The 18,310-nt window shown below is 35.3% G+C and overlaps 1 protein-coding gene across 1 annotated transcript in view; it reads right to left on the bottom strand.

The window, feature by feature from the left end:
• LOC138106449 (D-ribitol-5-phosphate cytidylyltransferase-like) overlaps positions 1–18,310 on the bottom strand; it is a 111,426-nt gene that overhangs the window by 34,501 nt on the left and 58,615 nt on the right. Inside the window, 2 exon segments of the mRNA XM_069007063.1 lie at positions 13,070–13,198; positions 17,503–17,595. Of these exon segments, the coding sequence (XP_068863164.1) occupies positions 13,070–13,198; positions 17,503–17,595 (222 nt within the window).

The following is an 18,310-nucleotide window of genomic DNA, read 5'->3' on the forward strand; positions in this document are numbered from 1 at the left end:
TAGATGGGTATACAGCACAAATGCATGTTTCAGATGAGCTTTATCAAGTAGGCAAGATGGATAAAGTCACTAAAACCAATACAAAAGGAAGGCAAAGACAACGTTTGCTTAAAAGAATAATCTTGCACGTAGAATGAAGGAGCTGAATGATCATTTTTTCTGTCACTTAATTCCTATTTTTCTATGCACGAAGAAAAAGAAACACTATTAGCCAGTGGTTTTGTTCAGCCGTGAACATTCAAACCCACCTCTTTTAGAAACATCAGTTTCAAGCGCTTATGGCTACAAGGAGTTGCTGGCACAGGAAACCACGCTGGCCCTTCCACTAGAAATGCAAACCCTGTTAACAACAAAAGCAGTAGTACAGCTGACAGAACTAACAACTTATCTTTGCTGTTGCTGTGTCTGACACACAACCTGTCTATGAAAACTTTCAGCAGCTATTTTCTTACACCACTAAATGTCATCCCCACTCTCACTCTACTATTTCAGCAAAGAGATTGAATTGTTTAGCATAGAAAGACAGGTTTTTCCAATTCATGCCTGAAAAGCGGGGTGGCAAGGTACTTTGCAGCAAAACTTTGATCAGTCAGTTAAGGAATTAAGGAAAATGAGGAAATCATCTGAGTTCACTAGGCCAGTTATTCAATAAGCCCTAGAAAGATCATAATTAACATTTGTTGGCTGATTCTAGGCAGTAAAATGCATTTTTCTCTATCATCAGGGGAAAAAACTAAACAAATGGCAAACAAGTCACCTAAGCTTTAGCAGAATGTTGAAAAGCTAAGAGGCTGCACCTACAGTTAACTGTTACCTTGTCCAAAATTTCTATTTATTGCAAAATTTAAGTAAAATCTGAACATGCCAGTAAGAGTCACTAGTAAGTTAATGAGGAAAATCTTACATCAACTGGATGTAAATGCCTGGTTAGCTCTTATTTAGTAACAGCTAATTACTTAAAATTGGGTTTGGAGTAAACTTTAGTAAGTGGAATTTTGACATACAAACAAACATGCTTAATGGAATTTTGGAGTGCAGTAAATCACCCCAAAACATTTTGAAGCTTCAAAAACAAAGCAGACTCTTCTCCCCTCCAAAAGATTTAGAAACAGCACATGCAGAAAACATATAATTCCATAAAAAATTAACTCTCCATGCTATTTCTTCTAGAGAAATCCTAGTTTAAATTATTTTCATAAGAAGAGTGTAGAGGGCACAGAAGCAGTACTGTCAGTTTCAGTATAACTTTAAAACAAGGATTTGTTATGACTTTATGGGAATGGGCTTGAATTTACTCTTGAGCTACACTATTGTAAGACACACCAGAGTAAATTACCTATAAAACCTGAATCAATATCTAAGGCACTGACAAAATTCTGCTTTAAATTTAGCACACAACTAATACCGAGCAGAGCTTGTTTTTCAGAAGTAGGTTTTCATCAGTAAACTCTAATCAATTAAGCAGTTAGGACATGTTGCAGAAATGTCAGTTTTAAACCTGCTGAAGGTTTATTCTCGGTACAAGCAGGTATCAGTCACAGACTGAAACTCTCTGAGCATATCTATTAGTTAAAGCACAGTTAGTCTCACTGAACCTTCAACTTTGCTCATTCAAAGTAGAGAGCTCTTAAACTGCACACCCATCACAGTATCAGAGTAATTATAACTGACCATCTACTCTTATGCATACAATTGAAGCCATGGTTTCTATCAGAACAAACCTGCCTGGCCAGAGATGAAGGGTGGGATCTGAAACTGACCCACAGCCTTACATGTGTTTCCCATGATGATTTACCTAGAACCACGTTCTGTTTAGAGTTTCATTTACTTCACACTATCCTACAGGACCAAACACCCATATAAAAATTTACTACATCATATATTGAACATTAATACTCTGCCTTACCTCCCTTTGTGTTCCAGAAAATGTTCATGTGATAAAATATTGGCTGATACAATAAGTTTCTCCTAAAGATACACATGCAGTACAGCATAACAAAATGGGCAAGCAGTTTGAAGAAATATGTCACAAATACATCACAAAATCCTTTCCTATCCTAAAGTATCTCCCTGTTTAGGCTCCAATCCCCTAAAAGGAGTCTAATAATATTACTTTTCTTTCTTTCCTGATGGATAACACAATGCTTAAAGAATGTTTTCAACATAAAACATTTTATTGATAACAAACTCATCATCTCTGCTTGCATAATTTGAGAATACTCTGAATAAAAACTTTTCACTGGAAACCTTCTCCACACAAATTTTTGGGTAACTAGCCCTTTCACACCAACAAGTGTTGAACAGGTTCTGAAAAATCAAAATCAGCAATGTTAACTGTAGATCCTCAATATTTCAGTCTCTTTGCAGAAATGTAATTATTTTTAGGCCATTTTCATATCAGTTTGTTAATTATTCATCAGGAAGCAAAATAAAAGTTACAGTCCTGACTAACACAAGCATCTGCAGCATTGTATGGATGATTTTAAAAATCAATGAAATAAATGCAAATTCTGAAACATGAATACCTTTGCTTCAGTTTTAATATGGAATGTCAGACTTCTCCTCAGTTACTTTTAAGAAGCAGAATACGGGATGTTTTATCTCTAGTCTGGGTAACTGCATCATATTTCACCCAGTTTTCCCATGGTAAATATAACAAGGACTTACTTAAATCTCCAAAAGTTATGTTGCTATATACATATACATCTCGCAGAGGAGAAAAAACGTTCTAATTGAAGTTTATTATCTAAAAAATGAGGAAAAGCTGCACATGAACAGGAGTCTGCACAAGAAATGGAGCTTCACCCTGACCCTTTCAAGTCCTTGAAAGAAGAAATTTAACTTTTACAGAAGGAACTAACACCCCCTCCACTTCCAAAAGCAGAGTCAAAAGAGAGAGGAAGTTCACTCGCTACTTCAGAGGAAGAGGCACATGCTGTCCCTTTTGACACCACCAACTATTTTGGTTTATGAACTCCATGATCTCATAAACATAGTTATGCCACAATTCCATGGAAGAATCTTTGTGCCTTGAACATGGCAAGCATAGAGCACATTTTGAGGACAAAAATAAAAAGCTGAACTATGGAAATGATATCTGACCTAGTTGAAGGAAAGTTCTGAAGGCATTTTACCTCATTTTGAACAATGAAAGACCTCACAGGACAGGGAGAGGCATCTAAAATTGCACAGTTCTGGGAGCAAGTGACCATAAAAGTTGGTGTGCAGTCAGGCTTACACAGTGTACTTCATTATACTGCTGTTGTTTAAGTAGAAATCACACATCATCCTCATCTTTCGTATAATTTGCTAAAAATTTCCTACAAAATTCAACACCTAGTCTGCTAAATTTAAGCACAGAACACTGGAATTAAATACACAAGTGTAAGACACTTGAGCTCATAGCTGCATAAAAATGGAAAGACTGAGTCAAGGAAAAAGTTGAAGGCAGAGGCTCTGCCAAAAATGTGCATTCATGCTGCTGCCAATACCACACAGGTTGAATAAAACTCAAATGTAAACAATCTCAGTTTTTAAAATATTCTGCTTGGTAAAAACTTCAAAGATCAAAACAGTTATAAATCAAGCAGATTTATGTAAGTACATTGAGAAGTAATGGGCCCTGATGCTCAATAGAAACTATGACCTCTGACCTGGTGAGAAAGTACACTGTAAGGCTTGGAGTATGGTTAAAATATTAGTTAGGAGGATGAATAAAAATTGGCTTAGGAAAGCAACTCCTCAAAGAATGTTTTAAAATCAAATTTAATGAGTTCAGACTGAAAATGCTGGAAAATCTATAATGGTGACATTTTCCACTTTTATTCAATCCAAGTATTCGACTGGAAAATAACTTCCAGGAAATACTTCACAACAAAATTCAGATGAAAATCACTACCCAGTGGAGTTTTTCTATGATCTTTCTCTGACTTGTGTTAAGCCTCAATCCATGCATTTCCATGTTTTAAGAGAACAGTTTAATCTAACTTCAAACGCTGTGCATCTTGAGATATGAACATATTTTCATATTCAGATGTTTCAAAACATATTTAGATGAAAGTCAGCTGAAATGTTTAGAAACTTAACATTAGTGAGATGAAGATGCCATGAGATTTGCTCCTGTTATCTTTGAATGTTAAAAAATAAATAGCCCTCAGCAACCACAAGCCAGCAGCAGAATGCACTGTGATTGTTCTGGTCTTGTCATTAATGAAGAGAAGCAACACATTCCTACTGGTGTGCATCATCTCTAGTTTAAAAATGGGCTTAGTAGGCACAACAGTGTGGTAATAATTTCCAATTTAAAACAAAAAAATTCTGAAAAGATACAGTGAACTACAGAACAGAAAGCCATAACTCTGTGCCAGACAATTTAACAAATTATAATTTAAGAATTAAATAAATACTTAAGAGTAATTGCAGAGAGCAAGTTAAGATGATAAAGTCAACATGTCTTTGTTTTTAAGCTTAAATGTGAATTCTTACTGTATTTCTTCAAAGAAATGGGGGACAGTTGATTGAATTTACTGGGATTTCCAGACTTTCAGCAAAATTCCTCCCCAAAGGTATTTAAGAAAACTAAGGTTCCAGAACATAAGACAGAAGACCTGCCAGGAATAAAGCCTTGCTCAAAAGACAAAGTAGAGTGGGTAGGAGTAAATGCTTAGTCCTCAGAACAGAATCCACATAGTTCAGGTGGGATTTGTTATAGCATCTATGTTGTTCAACATATTCATAAACAAATTGGAAAAAATAGTAAGTAATAATATGATATGAATTGCTTATGATATGAAGCTCATTAGGACAGTGGTTGACTTGCTTTGAATGCAGGAAGATCATTATAAAATGAGTAACTAGACAATAAAATTATAAATGAAGTTGAATGTAAGTGAATGTAAACCAATTCATCTGTACTTCAAATTTTAAATGATGAGAACTCAGCAGACCAGAAGCAAGCCCCTGTGCTTAGGACACCACTTAATCACCTCTTTGTTTTTCAGTCTATATAGCTGTTCATTAGGGGACACAGGGGAGGCTAAAAGTTTACACAGATCTCAGAAGACAAGAGCAAGGAACAGAAACCCATCAGGGCTAATACTTCCTCTCTGGCTCAGGAAATACTTAAGCTAGCAATTACTGAGTATAAGGAGAAAATTTAGGCGTGCTCTATATGCTTACCCTGATCTGATTCTCTCCTAGGCATTTCCTTACAGCTGCTGTCAGACACAAGACAATGACATAGATAAACTGTTCTGGTCCATTATGGCCACCTTTGATGGCGACATACTGCAGCATAATAAATCCCACGGCAGAGAAACCCACACCTGGGATGTATCAGGACAGATACTTCCAGAGGAGATGGGTGACAAATCTGAAAGAGGTTCAAGTGCCCAAAGGAGCTACTAGGATAGACAGGTGTCACTGGGATCTGATGGTAGTGCACAGGCTGGAGAATAAGGGGCATTTTTCATTCTTGACATTATAGAGCCTTTGCCATGAAGTGTAATATCACATATTATTTTTATATACTTAAGCACTGGGTATGATCCGTAATGGATGACTTTCACTGAACAATCAGACACAAGCAACAAATAAGATGTGGAGGTTAGTATCTCAAATACAAAAACCCCAACCACAGCTCTTCCAGCCCTTCTAAAGAAATCCCCCAAAGTTAGCCTAAGGCTGCATTACTTGACTTCTGCTAGTATATAGCAGGAGAGAACAAAAGAGGAAATTAATACTCCCAATATAGAGTTGATAGTGCCTCTGCTGCACAAATTTTAAGAATTACCACACCACAAGGACTGCAGCAAAAGCCATAGAATGGTTACAGTCACTACAATGTACAGCTCGAAGGGATTTTCTTTTTCTGTTTAAATGCCTGAAGAACTTATTAAGTTTTCCTGGTCCAACACAGTGATGAAAATTTGCTACAAACTTGGCATATTTTCACTATAAAACCAAATTTTGCATCCAAACTGGAAAAAGTTATCTGAAAAATTTCAGCCATGTTTTTAATTGAAAAAGTGCATTGAAAATACAAAAGGTCATTAGAAAACTAACACAACAGCAAGCTGCTAACATTTTCAAAATGCCTCTTAAGCAAACAGAACAACTTTAGTAATCTTCTTTGTTATTATTGTTTTATGTAATCAGATCTAAGCCAGAAAAGTCAGATGTATTCTGCACTATAGGTATTTTAGTTACCTGCTAAACGATGCCTCTGGGGGACAGCATGGAAGCCAAGTGAGAAGACTAATTTTTGATGCCCAGCTTAGACAGTAAAAGAGCACAAACATTGCTTTAAGTGGAGAATTGTAGCACTAAAAACTAAAAAGTGCAACTATCCTTAAACAGATGCAGGGAACTTCAGAGGTTTCTGTCAGGCAAGCTAGCAATGGAAAAAAAAGTTAAAAGCCATTTGTTTGCAAACAAAATTTTTTGTCAAAATCCTTTCATCTTAAATGTTTATGTTTCCATTAAGAGATAGCAGGTCAACATCAAAGCTTTAATAAGAAATAAAAATCAGAATAACTCATACTATCAGATTTGAAGATAAAACTCAGATTTGATCCTCATAGTATTTGTTTTTGCAAATGGTTCCAATTCAATGTTTATTTCCTATGAAAATAAAGCATCCAGAATAATTAATACCAACATACTTTTCTAAGTTGCCATATTGTATATTACATATTTTCCTTTCCACTAGAAAGTCTGGTATTTCACCTTAAATCCACTTGTTCCCCAAAATTCCAGTCCATACTACGAAGCTATTTCAGAGTAATATGTTTTATACAATTAAAATATCCACAAAAGAAACAACTGGCAACCTTTATTGACTAACATTGTCAGAATGGCTGAACTGAGGTATAAAAGGAAGGATGTTTAAAGGCCATTTTATGAAGTCACGACTTTTAAGATATGTCTACATGCCTTAATCATTTTGGCTGACAAGTTGATGGAAGAACTCTGGTTTCTCCAATTATAAGTTCAATAGCTGAAACAAGTCTAAAAAGGTCATGTGTAAAAGGCATAAAATATTAACCTCATTGTTTTCTGTGCAGCTCGTTAAACTCCTAGAACTTGTAATAGCAGAGACAAATTGAGCAACTTTCTGACCTTTCTCTGATAAAAACCTACACAGTTATTTAATGAAAGCCCAAAAGGTTACCAATTATTCTTCTTAAAAGCCCATCTTCCTCAGACCAGGAATTTGGCACTGCATTGAGAAATTAGTTTGTGGAAATGCTTCATTTGACTGCTTTTAGAAGAGTGGCAAATCTGTAGAAAATCCTCTGGTTTGTTACCTGTTTTGGCTAGAAGAGGCAGAAGACTTGAGGGGAAATGAGAACAGAGAAAGAAAAGTGGCTAGAGAAAATGAGCAAGAAAATAAAAAGAGCATGTATGCATGCATTCCAGGTAGACATACAAAACTCTGAAATAAAAGAACAGTAATCCCAATTTGTTGATCAATATTACCCAGTATCAAGCTTCAGGATATCTACTAAAATGAGCAGCAGCACAGCCAAGCAGCTGTGCTTCCCACAATGTGACGCACAAGAGCGTTGCAAGCAAAAGTGAGGCTGCAAAGTTCTGTGTTTATGACCCTTACTGACTTAAAGCTCAAAGCTTAAAAAACATTTTGGTAAAATTTGAACTAATACATTTCTTAATTGACTACTGTGCCAGAGACATGTTCTTTTTTAATTTCTTGACATCCTCTGAATGGTACAAAACAGATGTGAAAGGCTAGTTTGATCAACTAGATTTCAGTTCAAAATACAAAGCCATCAGGCTTATTTATCATTTCTGTATGTATTACATAGTTTAAAAAACCACTCACACATCAATGTATTTCTTTGGAAGTACTAAGATTTCTGTCTTTCAAACACTAAATTTAGAACTGATTTTCTGTAGTTAAGTAATATAAATGTTTAATTGACAGAAATCTTAGGAGGACTTCCAAACAGATTTGTTACTAATGTGTAAAAGTTATAGAAATATGCTAACAGGCAGTTGTTACAAACAGTGTGACTAAATCTGTGTTTTAAAACTGTACTATTTGCAGTTCCTGTAGTTATTTGTAGTTTTATTTTACAAATCCATGTTTGTAAGTCTTTTTCATCATGTGAGTTCTACTTATTGCAAAATATGCATTCATGGCTGATTGCAGATAGTACTAATAATTAAGGATAAAAATGTGTCCAGCCTCCATAAATACCAGTCTCTGGTGAATGACTGGTGATGAGTTTGTATTAAGAAACCCACAGATTCTGATTTCTATGAGGCTATCCATATAGAAAGTTTCAAACGGATTTGGTTTCCCTCTTTGTCCCAAACTCAGTGGAAACCAGATCACTCTGGCTCATCACACAGTTTGCACCATTTTCCTTGATGAAAGAGTGAACAGTCCATAGGATCATGATATTTAAAAGTTCAACTTCTGCCTCTTGAAAATACTAAACAGTAATTACTTGACCTTAAGGATTTCTACAAATAAATGTATATTTCCAGATTCATGACAATCTATTATGTCACTGCAGCTGAAATAAAAATATGTTATCTTGAGAAGGGTGAGATTTCCAGGCAGCATCCCAATCATTTTAATCAGATTGCAACCATTTGACCAATTCTATGTTGATTATTAAGTGAATTAAGAAGCATGCAGGGGTCATGTAGGGCAGAACCTATTCATTTTTAATGAGTTTCCAAAGTTTTATTTTGTGATTTTACTTCATTTGGCCCCTAGGCTCATTATCTCACAACTGGTTGCCAAACCACCCTCTACTTTGTGGATTACCCCATTGAGGGGTGTGTTCCCTCTTTTGAGAAACACTGACTTCATGTTTACCCATAATACTATTTTAAGGGATCTTTGATGAAAAAGAAATCATAAATGTTTACCTTTGGGGTTTACCAAGTCAGACATAAAACACTTCTAGCACACTAAGTATTTCTTGAGCGATCAACCACACTGCAGATGGGCCTCTTGTCTTCAAAAACTCTTTAAGGCTACAATAAGTGTCCAGTATGTTTGCATAAGAAATCACCCACAGTTCAGGCTCCTTTTAGTTTCAAGCAGCTTCATAACAATTATTTTGTTGCATCATTTGTCTCTTTTTAGTGTACGTACTGTGATTTTTCTGGCTGTCAGTGAATAGTTCCTTTATCTTAACAAAATAGAAGTTTCAGAGGCTAAAGTATTTGGGCTCACCTTAGCCTTGGCAAGCCTTAGCACATATTTGCTGCTCTGACACAACATTCTGTCACTGCTTCTCTGAAGTATTTTAAATTAATACAGTTCTATAACCAAGATATACTAGCGTTACTTTCTTATTTTAAAGCTTTCTGTGGCTTCCTGTGTTCATCCAAATGTGCTTTATTTTGGATGATTACTGTTCCTTTTTACTCCCTGTGAAGAGTAAGGAAGTTATTACTGAAACCTACAGACCAAGGTTTTATTCCTGTAACCTTTACAAGCTGTTGAATTTGAACTCCCATGCTAGGAAATGCTGCTTATATTCTCTTTTTATGTGTGCTGATTATTTTTTGCAATTCAGTCATAAGAAATTATTATTATTATTATTTTAAAAGGGAGAAGAGCACTAAATAGAGAAAATGGGTTATTTTTAAGCATTACTGTCATATCCAAGCATAAGGCCATTCACTACCTAGAATATGTTTAAAGATAATAACGTGTGTGTGTGAGATCAAGGCCCAATTTCAGTATTACTCCATTGCTCAGAATATAGAACAACATGCAGCTGAGGTGTCCTCTCAAATCTTGTGGCTCCAATGATATAAATCAGTACTTTTAATATATTTCCAGCCCTTCATGGATGCAATGATTTGACATTAGCTTTCATATTCTTTGGGTTTTTAGGAGTTCTTAAGACTCCTTAAAAGTAAAACTTTGTTTATTTAAGAATAATTTGGCTTCTTTTTATAGGTTTTCCTCCTAATATCCTGAATTTGCTTTTTCCACTACATCCCACTAGACTATTATTAAAATAGTCTTATTTTAATGTATAATAATACCATGCCAGTCATTGCTATTTTCAAGGTGAACTTCTCACTAAATTAAAGAGTTGGAACTTTACTAACCTTTTCATCAACACATGCCAGTAATATCTTCTATAAAAAAATGGACCTTTCTCCCTATTTTTAATTCACCTTGCTTATCAGCTATTTCCTTCAAATTATCTGAAAAATCCTCAAAAACTAATTCCGTAAGTTCAGACTCTGCATACTGAATACTCTTTTCCCCTTTGTACTTTGAACACATAAACCATTTCTAATAGGGCAGAACTGTTTTAGAAAAGAAAAAAAAAAATATTTCATAAGTGAGATTTAAATTAACAGTATTTTCAGGATGCAAACAGGAGGTTTTATGAAGTGGATCCAGTCTATACATCAGTATCAGTAATGGGGTATTCTATGCATGAGGTTTACAAGAGAAATAACTATTTGTGTACCAGCTGTGAACATGCACTTGTTTTGAGCAAATGAAAGGTAAAAACAGGTCACATATACAGCACATTAAAGCCTTTTCCTTTAATTCTCCTGATTAGCTTCTTGGTGTATCGGATAGTCATAAAAATACTTGATATCTTTTTCTAAATACCAAACAAACACTGCATTTAAGAAATGAAAATAAAGATTCATACTTCTTCCTTAGGGCGTCACAGCTCCTTCAGTACCATCAAAACTGAACTCCTTGGTTCCAAAAGCATTTAATTTCAACTTCCGGAATATATTAAAAAAAAAGTTGTATTTTCAAAAAATACTTATTTCAACAAATTTGCTTTTCTAATCGAAAATCTGAAAGACTGCCCCCATATTCTTTTATATCAACATATCCTAACACACAATATATAACCCTTCTAAACATAATATAATTTCATCTGAATTGTACTATGGCCACATGTCTCAATAAATTCCCTTTTTTTTTTAAATTAGTAAATGTGCATCTATCAACCATGTATGCTTGATAGTGATGACATAAACCTGTCAGCTAGAGGAAAGCTCCATGAAGTAACCTGTCATCACTCTTTTCCTGAAATAAACTATAGCTTTCTGGGACTTCTAGAAAGCATAGTGACAGAAGTTATTGCAACAATAGGCTATGCTGCACTAGTACAGGTGCTTTTTGAGTTTCTACTTCTTCTGGACTCCCCATCATGCCTATATGAAATTCCATCCTCAAGCATGGCAGTCACCTACAGGTTCATCTATTAATGGCTTGTACTAGAAGTAAAATACCTTGGTGACTCTCAAATCAGGCTTTGGACTTAAGATTAAAAAAAAAAGAGACTGTTTTAAAGATGTCTTTTCATGTAACAAATTGCTTTTGTTCACAGTCTCTCAGACCCACCCAGACTAACAATAAATTTTGGGTTATGTTATTTCTGGATTTGTACGTCGAGGCTTTCCATACGTCTTCACCTAGAAACAATTCCCTTCTCTATAGATCTGCAGCCAAAAGTAAACTTGATACATATATCACATATATACAAACGATCTGTAGAACCTATTCTTTTGTTATCTATCAAATACTGACAAGCAGGAACTCAAGACTATATCCTTGTCTTTGTGAGCGGCAACACGTTTTAAATCCATTTTAAAACAAGACAGCTAGAACTAGCTTACTTTGCGAAGTGTTTTACTCTAATTAAGACCTTTTCCATGCTAATGAGTGATAACTATTACATAATGATTCTAGCTTTTTATTTTCAAAAGATGGAGGCAGCAGTCTGGTGCAATTCTCTTATCACCACAGATCAAGAATTCCCACTCAGATCTCTTACTGCTCTTATACGTGTCCGTTAATATTAAAATGTCTTGGTGCCATGCCCATCAAAATCCACTAAAGATTATTAAAGATTTTGTTTTCTTCCAGTTAGCTTTACTAACATATCCACGTGTCTATTTGATTCACTTGCATATAAAATCATATAAACACAATGAAGCCTAAAAGGCAAAAACTGCAGTTAAACTAAAGCAATATTTGAAGCGTTACTTTTTACCATGATAAGGTGACAGAGCTATGTTTCAATAGTTATTCAAATTATTTTTACCAAAGGAGGTCAGAATTCACCCTGAAAAAAAATGGAGTTTGATAGCACCAGAAAGAAAACCGAACAGTTGCATGCCCTTCACTGTTTTACAAGCAAGTGACAAACTAATGCCATATAATAGCAATATTCATATTGTGTTGGCATTAAAAGTCTATAAAAGCATAAACTGATAGGTATTGATACTCCCAGCTCTTAATAAAGCAATAGAATTTGATGGGAAAAATCAAGTCCTTGGTATACCAGAAAAAGATATAAAACTAAAGTCACATTTAATCAATTATATATAAACCCAAACACATAATTCAACCTAAAAAAAAAAACAGTTAAGATTACATTTATTTTTCTTTATTAAAATTTCCATTGAATATCTAACTTCCTTCTTCCTTCACTGTTGACTGAGTTAAGAAGCTGCAAAACTATATCTGCACTGGAGGCAAGGCAGCCCACTCTTCTGGTTGACAGAACATGTTTCCCAGGCAAAATAGTTTATTTTTAAATAGCTTTTGTGAGTACAAAGGATGTTGGAGTACTAAATCTTTTTGCCTCCAGCTGAGGCAATTTGCTGCTATTACAGACACTGTTTCAACACCTATATGCTATGCCCTTCCTGTCACCTGAGTACCAAACTCTGTTTTGATGAGGGACATAAAATACTGCAGAACCACTGACTGAATGTACTTTCACTATTTTTCTTTTTTTTTTAATGCTGAAAAAAGCAGGTTCCCAAGCAGAAAAGCAAAAAGGGTCCTGATGTTTTAATGGATTTCTAAAAAATGTTTACCATTTATTCCTCTCTAATCAAAAAGCTTACATTTTTGTCTATAACTACAGGCTTGTCTGAATTTTGAACAAGAACAGGCAAGAATCTTCGCAAAAAAATCCTTTTCATGTCATATATATTTCCCTTTGATTTTGTTTTAAATGAAGATTCTATCATTAATCATATAAATTGCAAAAGAAGATAATTTGCACACAGAAAGATAATTACATACCTTACATTGGATAAAGAGACCATAAACCAAAATGTTTTTCTTTTTAGTTTCTCTTGCAAATTTCTTGATCATAGTTAGGTCTTCCATCCCAACGCTGAAAGAATTATTTTCTGAAATATCCAAGTGCACCTGCAAAAGAACAAATGAGGAAAAAACAAAATCCACTTTTTCCACAGTGTACCATTTTAGACTGATGGTTTTTAGTATCTCATTTTTATGTGTTAAGCACACACAAAAATACAGACTAACTGTAGTGGTTTAAGACTTTTCTTAGATAGCTTCTATTACTACTTCTATTCCACTACTTACTTATACATTTAGTGATATGAAAACCATTTCTTTTCAAAGCACGAAGAAACCAATATGCCAGAACATGTCATGCATCTCAAAAATATTCAATTAAATTAGAAAACAAACAACATTCTTTTATAAGCTCTAGACTAACTTCCACAAGGGTTTTTTTGTTTTGTTTTGTTTGGGTTTTTTTACTATCAGAGCACTGTAGAATACATGTGTCTTCCTTAAGGCTGCATCTTGAAGGTTTTCAAGACAGAACTGAATTCTTTGAAGTTTAATTGGAAATTTACTATCCTTTCAGTATAGCATATTAGTTGCCTAAATTGGATTAATTTCAAGGTAACACTTCAAGTTTAAAAAGCAGAAACTACCTCAAAAGGTAGGGATATGACTGTCCTGAGCTCTTGGGCAGGGAAAGGCAGGTCTCATTTCCATCAGGGATGCTGCAGAAACATGGCAGGTCTTACAGGACCTGATCTGAGCTCAAGAAGCATTTGGACAACACTCTCAGGCATATGGTGTGATTCTTGAGGTGTCCTGTGGAGGGCCAGGAGTGGGACTTGATGATTCTGATGGGTCCCTTCCAACCTGGCACATTCTATGATTCTATGAATTCTCTCCTGGGTATCTTGTGCAGGGCCAAGAGTTGGACTCAATGATCCTTGTGGGTCCCTTCCAACTCAGAATATTCTGTGATTCTGTAACTGGTATTGCCAGGGACACATCAACTAGAGCTCAACCCTTTCCCAAGGCCTACATGTTCCATATTTTAATCAATTTATCTTACAAAGCTTCTATTAGCTGTAGAAATCAAAGTTAAGGATGATGATTTTTACATATAAGGTTTCAGTATCTATTAACAGTAGAAGTACCTTTACCCCTAGAAGAGAGAAAAAACACTCTCCTGGCTGAATGATTCCATCACATAAAACTTACCTGTGACCACTACACAGAGGTAGGGATATAGAGATCTCTCCAGAGACCAGTGCTTAGAAAAATTATTTCAAGTTCTCTTTGTACTTTATGTTCCATTTATACTGACAGAAAATAGGTCCTCATGCATTTTCCCTTGCAACACTTTTTAAAAAAGCTGTTTATTGTCTAAATGCATACTCACCAGAAGCAAAGCTATTGTCTTCTACTACACCAGCAGAGATTAATTTTCACACATACTCATTATTTTGTTATTTTCTACCCAAAACAAGGCTAAGGACTACTCATTTACAACTATTTACAAGAAATTACAAAACCTATTAATTTGAAAGAACTTAACCTAACTCCTCCTTACCATTAACCTCTTTGACAGCTTTAAAAAGAGGTTTTTCTCAAACTTACTTTGGTACTGAAATGCAAATAATTGTAACAATGGAGCTGAAGTACTAGCATTCCTGTCTTTCTAACCCTAAGCAAAGCAACAACATAAAAATCAAAGCCATTCATACCATCTACAAACATGAAAATGTATTGCTCAAAAAAGTAAAGTCAGTATAAGAACACAATTTGTCTGGTTATAGCATAACTGGAGAGGATACTGGCTTGATGCAAACAAATAACTGAAGTTTACCTCTGTGCTTCCTACTTCTCCTGTAACATTAATCTTCCCCTTTGTCCAGATACAGTAGTCCAATTGGTGCTTCAGCTTACAGCTGCCATAAAACAATCCAGTCAGGCACCAGGATAATGGACAGACTTTGAATCTGTGGCAACTGATAGGTGGGATTCTGGACAGAAGTCATCGTGCTCACTTCAAGCTCATCCTTTTATTGCAACAATGCTCCCTGGGCTGCTTAAACAGAGCATCTGGCACAATAATAACACCTGTCATTTTTACAACTAAAGAAGATGACTATTGGAAGGAAAAAAACCCTTTTTTTCTTAATTATCAGATTATTACAAAAAAGTTATTTTTGTCATGAAATCAAAGAATAGACAAGAACTTTCCAATTACCCAAATCCAATTACATTAGACTGTTCCTAGTTATGAGTTTAGAATGGAAGCAGTCAGTCGCTCTCCCCATTTATCCTTTCAATTCTTCACTACCAGAAAGACTTTTACTTTTGAGAGTAGAAAAACACATCTCCCTTACAGGCGGTACCTAAGACCTATGCATTAAATGTCATCATACTGCTTAAAATTCTGATTCCATTTGTCCAAGAAATATTAATATGTCCTTCTACATTGAAAGAAAGTGTATTATAGCACTGTTCATGAACAATTCATTCAGGTAATATGTTAAAAAAGCATATAGGAAAGAATAAAGTTCAGGAAAATCCCACTCATGAGCCTTAGTGAAGAGGACACCCAACAATGAATTTAATTAAAGACTGCGGAAGGAAATTTCTGTTCCCCATACCATCTGTAATGAGTTTTAGAGATCAGAAGTTTAAAGGGCTTCAATATTTCCCAGTGATTAATATGGGACAATGATTTGTTAAGCTAATTCTTTAGTCACTGAAAACATACCTTCCAGATCTGCTTTTTTTCCCTTCTGGAATTTCTAACAGATAGTGTGGTACTTCCATCAAATGAAAGTGTAGCACCAGATGCCCAAGTGCAATTAGGCAATATACTTTTAACAAATATATTTCTATCAGTGTTTTAAATATTAGCAACTGTTTCCACCTAGTTATGAGATTTTTTTCCACTGTCTAGTTCTGGGAAATGTCAAGTAGTTGTCAGAAACAACTGATGGATCTGGAATATAGTAAAGGGATTAAATGTATCATTTTCTCCTAAGGCTATTTTAAAAGGTGTCCACCTAAATAATTTGTGCATGCTGCAGGCTGTTCAAGCAAGTACAGTTTCATTAAAAATGGTTGTGGGTTCTACAAAGACTTCAAGGTCTAGTATCTCAGGGGAAAAACTCAAGTTTCATGGGGAGATTGTGTAAGAATTACTTACATTCATACCTATTTCTTAGGAGATATTAAGACCAGAATATTTACAGCTACAACTATTAAATCAAAGTTTTCACATTCCTAGCATCACATTTAAAAAACTATTTAATTCGAAGTCCCGACTAGAAAGTGCTACCAGCTGGGCACAAAATAAGCATGCTTTTGACACCTTAGCATTAGCTAGTTGATTAACAATTCCAACTTTATCTTCACACCCTCAAAATTCAACACAGACAGAAATAGTTTCTTATATTCTTGATAAAGGACTAATGAAAACATTTTCAGTCCAGAAAAGAGCATTTTTCACATCCAGTGGCCTTGTAAATGACCAACAGAATTGGAGACATATAATTGCTCTGATTATGAAAGGCAGAAATAATTTATCTTTGAGAATTCAGCAAAATTAAAGTTTTACCCTAAAGTTCCTCAGAAACAGGGTCAAGAAAAAAAGGTGGTCTAGAAAAAAAGTGCTAAATATTGATGTTCATAGAATCACAGTAACTCACTCCAAGAGAACAGCATACAATAGGTAAGGATATAGCAGGTTGATAGGTTTGGCTCTACAGCAGGATCAGGACAGGCTGGATACATGGGCGGAGGCCAAGGGTATAAGGTTTGAGAGGGCAAAGTGCCAGGTCCCGCATTTGGGTCACAACAACCGCACCCAGCACCACAGGATGGGGCAGAGTGGCTGGAAAGGTGCCCCGTGGAGAAGGACCCAGGGGTGCTGGCTGACAGTGGCTGAACATGAGCCAGCTGTGCCCAGGTGGCCAAGAAGGCCAACAGCATCCTGGCCTGTATCAAAACCAGTGCAGCCTTCAGGATCACACATCATTAAAAAATAAAGCCACCTAATTCTGTTTCAACTGAGCATTCAAGCACAGCACATGCTTCACAGCATCCCCAGCAGAGAAAGAGCACAACACCAAGGCAGGAGTTAACAGTTCAGTACAACCAGCCAGCCACAATGAGCCTTTCACAGAAATGTATAACTAACTGTCATTTGCTAGTGTCACTTTGTTTCCTGACAGGATGCAGTACATTTGTTGAAGTGCAAATGAGTTTTTTCAGAGACCAATTTGCAGTCTGAATTTAAAATTTTATTCTGAGTTAGCAGCAGTTTAAACCTAGTCTAACTTAAAAAATATTTATATTAAATATGACTTATATTTGCATTAAATACTATTTTAAAATATTTAATGAGATACTTTCTACAGTAACTTACAGGAGTTACCTACCGAAATAAGGACAACTGGATATAAGAGAGGAATATTTGATTTTTCCAACATATCCACTAGTTCCTGGATTTCTTGAATGGCACACCTTTTATCCTAAATTAAAATAAATGTTTAGAATTACTGAAAACAACAATTATTTCATAAAAATGGAATTCAAAGTTCTGTTATTTACCAAAAAAGAATATACCTCACTTTTCTGGTTTTGGGGGGGTTTGGTTGGTTAGTTGTTTGTTTTTAATATACTTGCAATGGTATTGTCTGGCAAAATTATAGATGTTGGAAAAAGAATGAGATTACCCTTTATATACATATATATATTAACAAAAAAACAAGATTAAGGGTCTTGATTGGTCTCAGATATGGTTCATCTAAAACCAACCTGCTCCCATACAAGGACCCAGATACAGATCACATGGCACGCACATGTCCTGAATGGGAAACACTACCTTACACTATGGTAGCAATGAATGCACAGTTAGATGACCACATGTATGACAGGCCTCTCCTTAAAATACAATATACACTTCAATACAACATCTCTGAAAGGAAATTTTGAACTACTTCCAGTTTTATCCCTATGGTTTAAGAATTCATGTCTGTCACAGTGACAGAAGAGAGGAACCAGAGGAGAATTAATAGACCAGTATCTCAAAGGCCTAGTTTAGTGCACATCAGAAACACAAAATATCAGAATGGACAGGGAATATGAGGACAAAAATAACAAACAACTTATTACTCAAATATTTAATTATTTACCACTACTAATAAGTTTAAGTGCAAATTAAAAAGCATGCATCCTTACTACTTA

The sequence above is a fragment of the Aphelocoma coerulescens genome, chromosome 2 (genome assembly GCF_041296385.1).
Source record: "Aphelocoma coerulescens isolate FSJ_1873_10779 chromosome 2, UR_Acoe_1.0, whole genome shotgun sequence".
Taxonomy (NCBI): domain Eukaryota; kingdom Metazoa; phylum Chordata; class Aves; order Passeriformes; family Corvidae; genus Aphelocoma; species Aphelocoma coerulescens.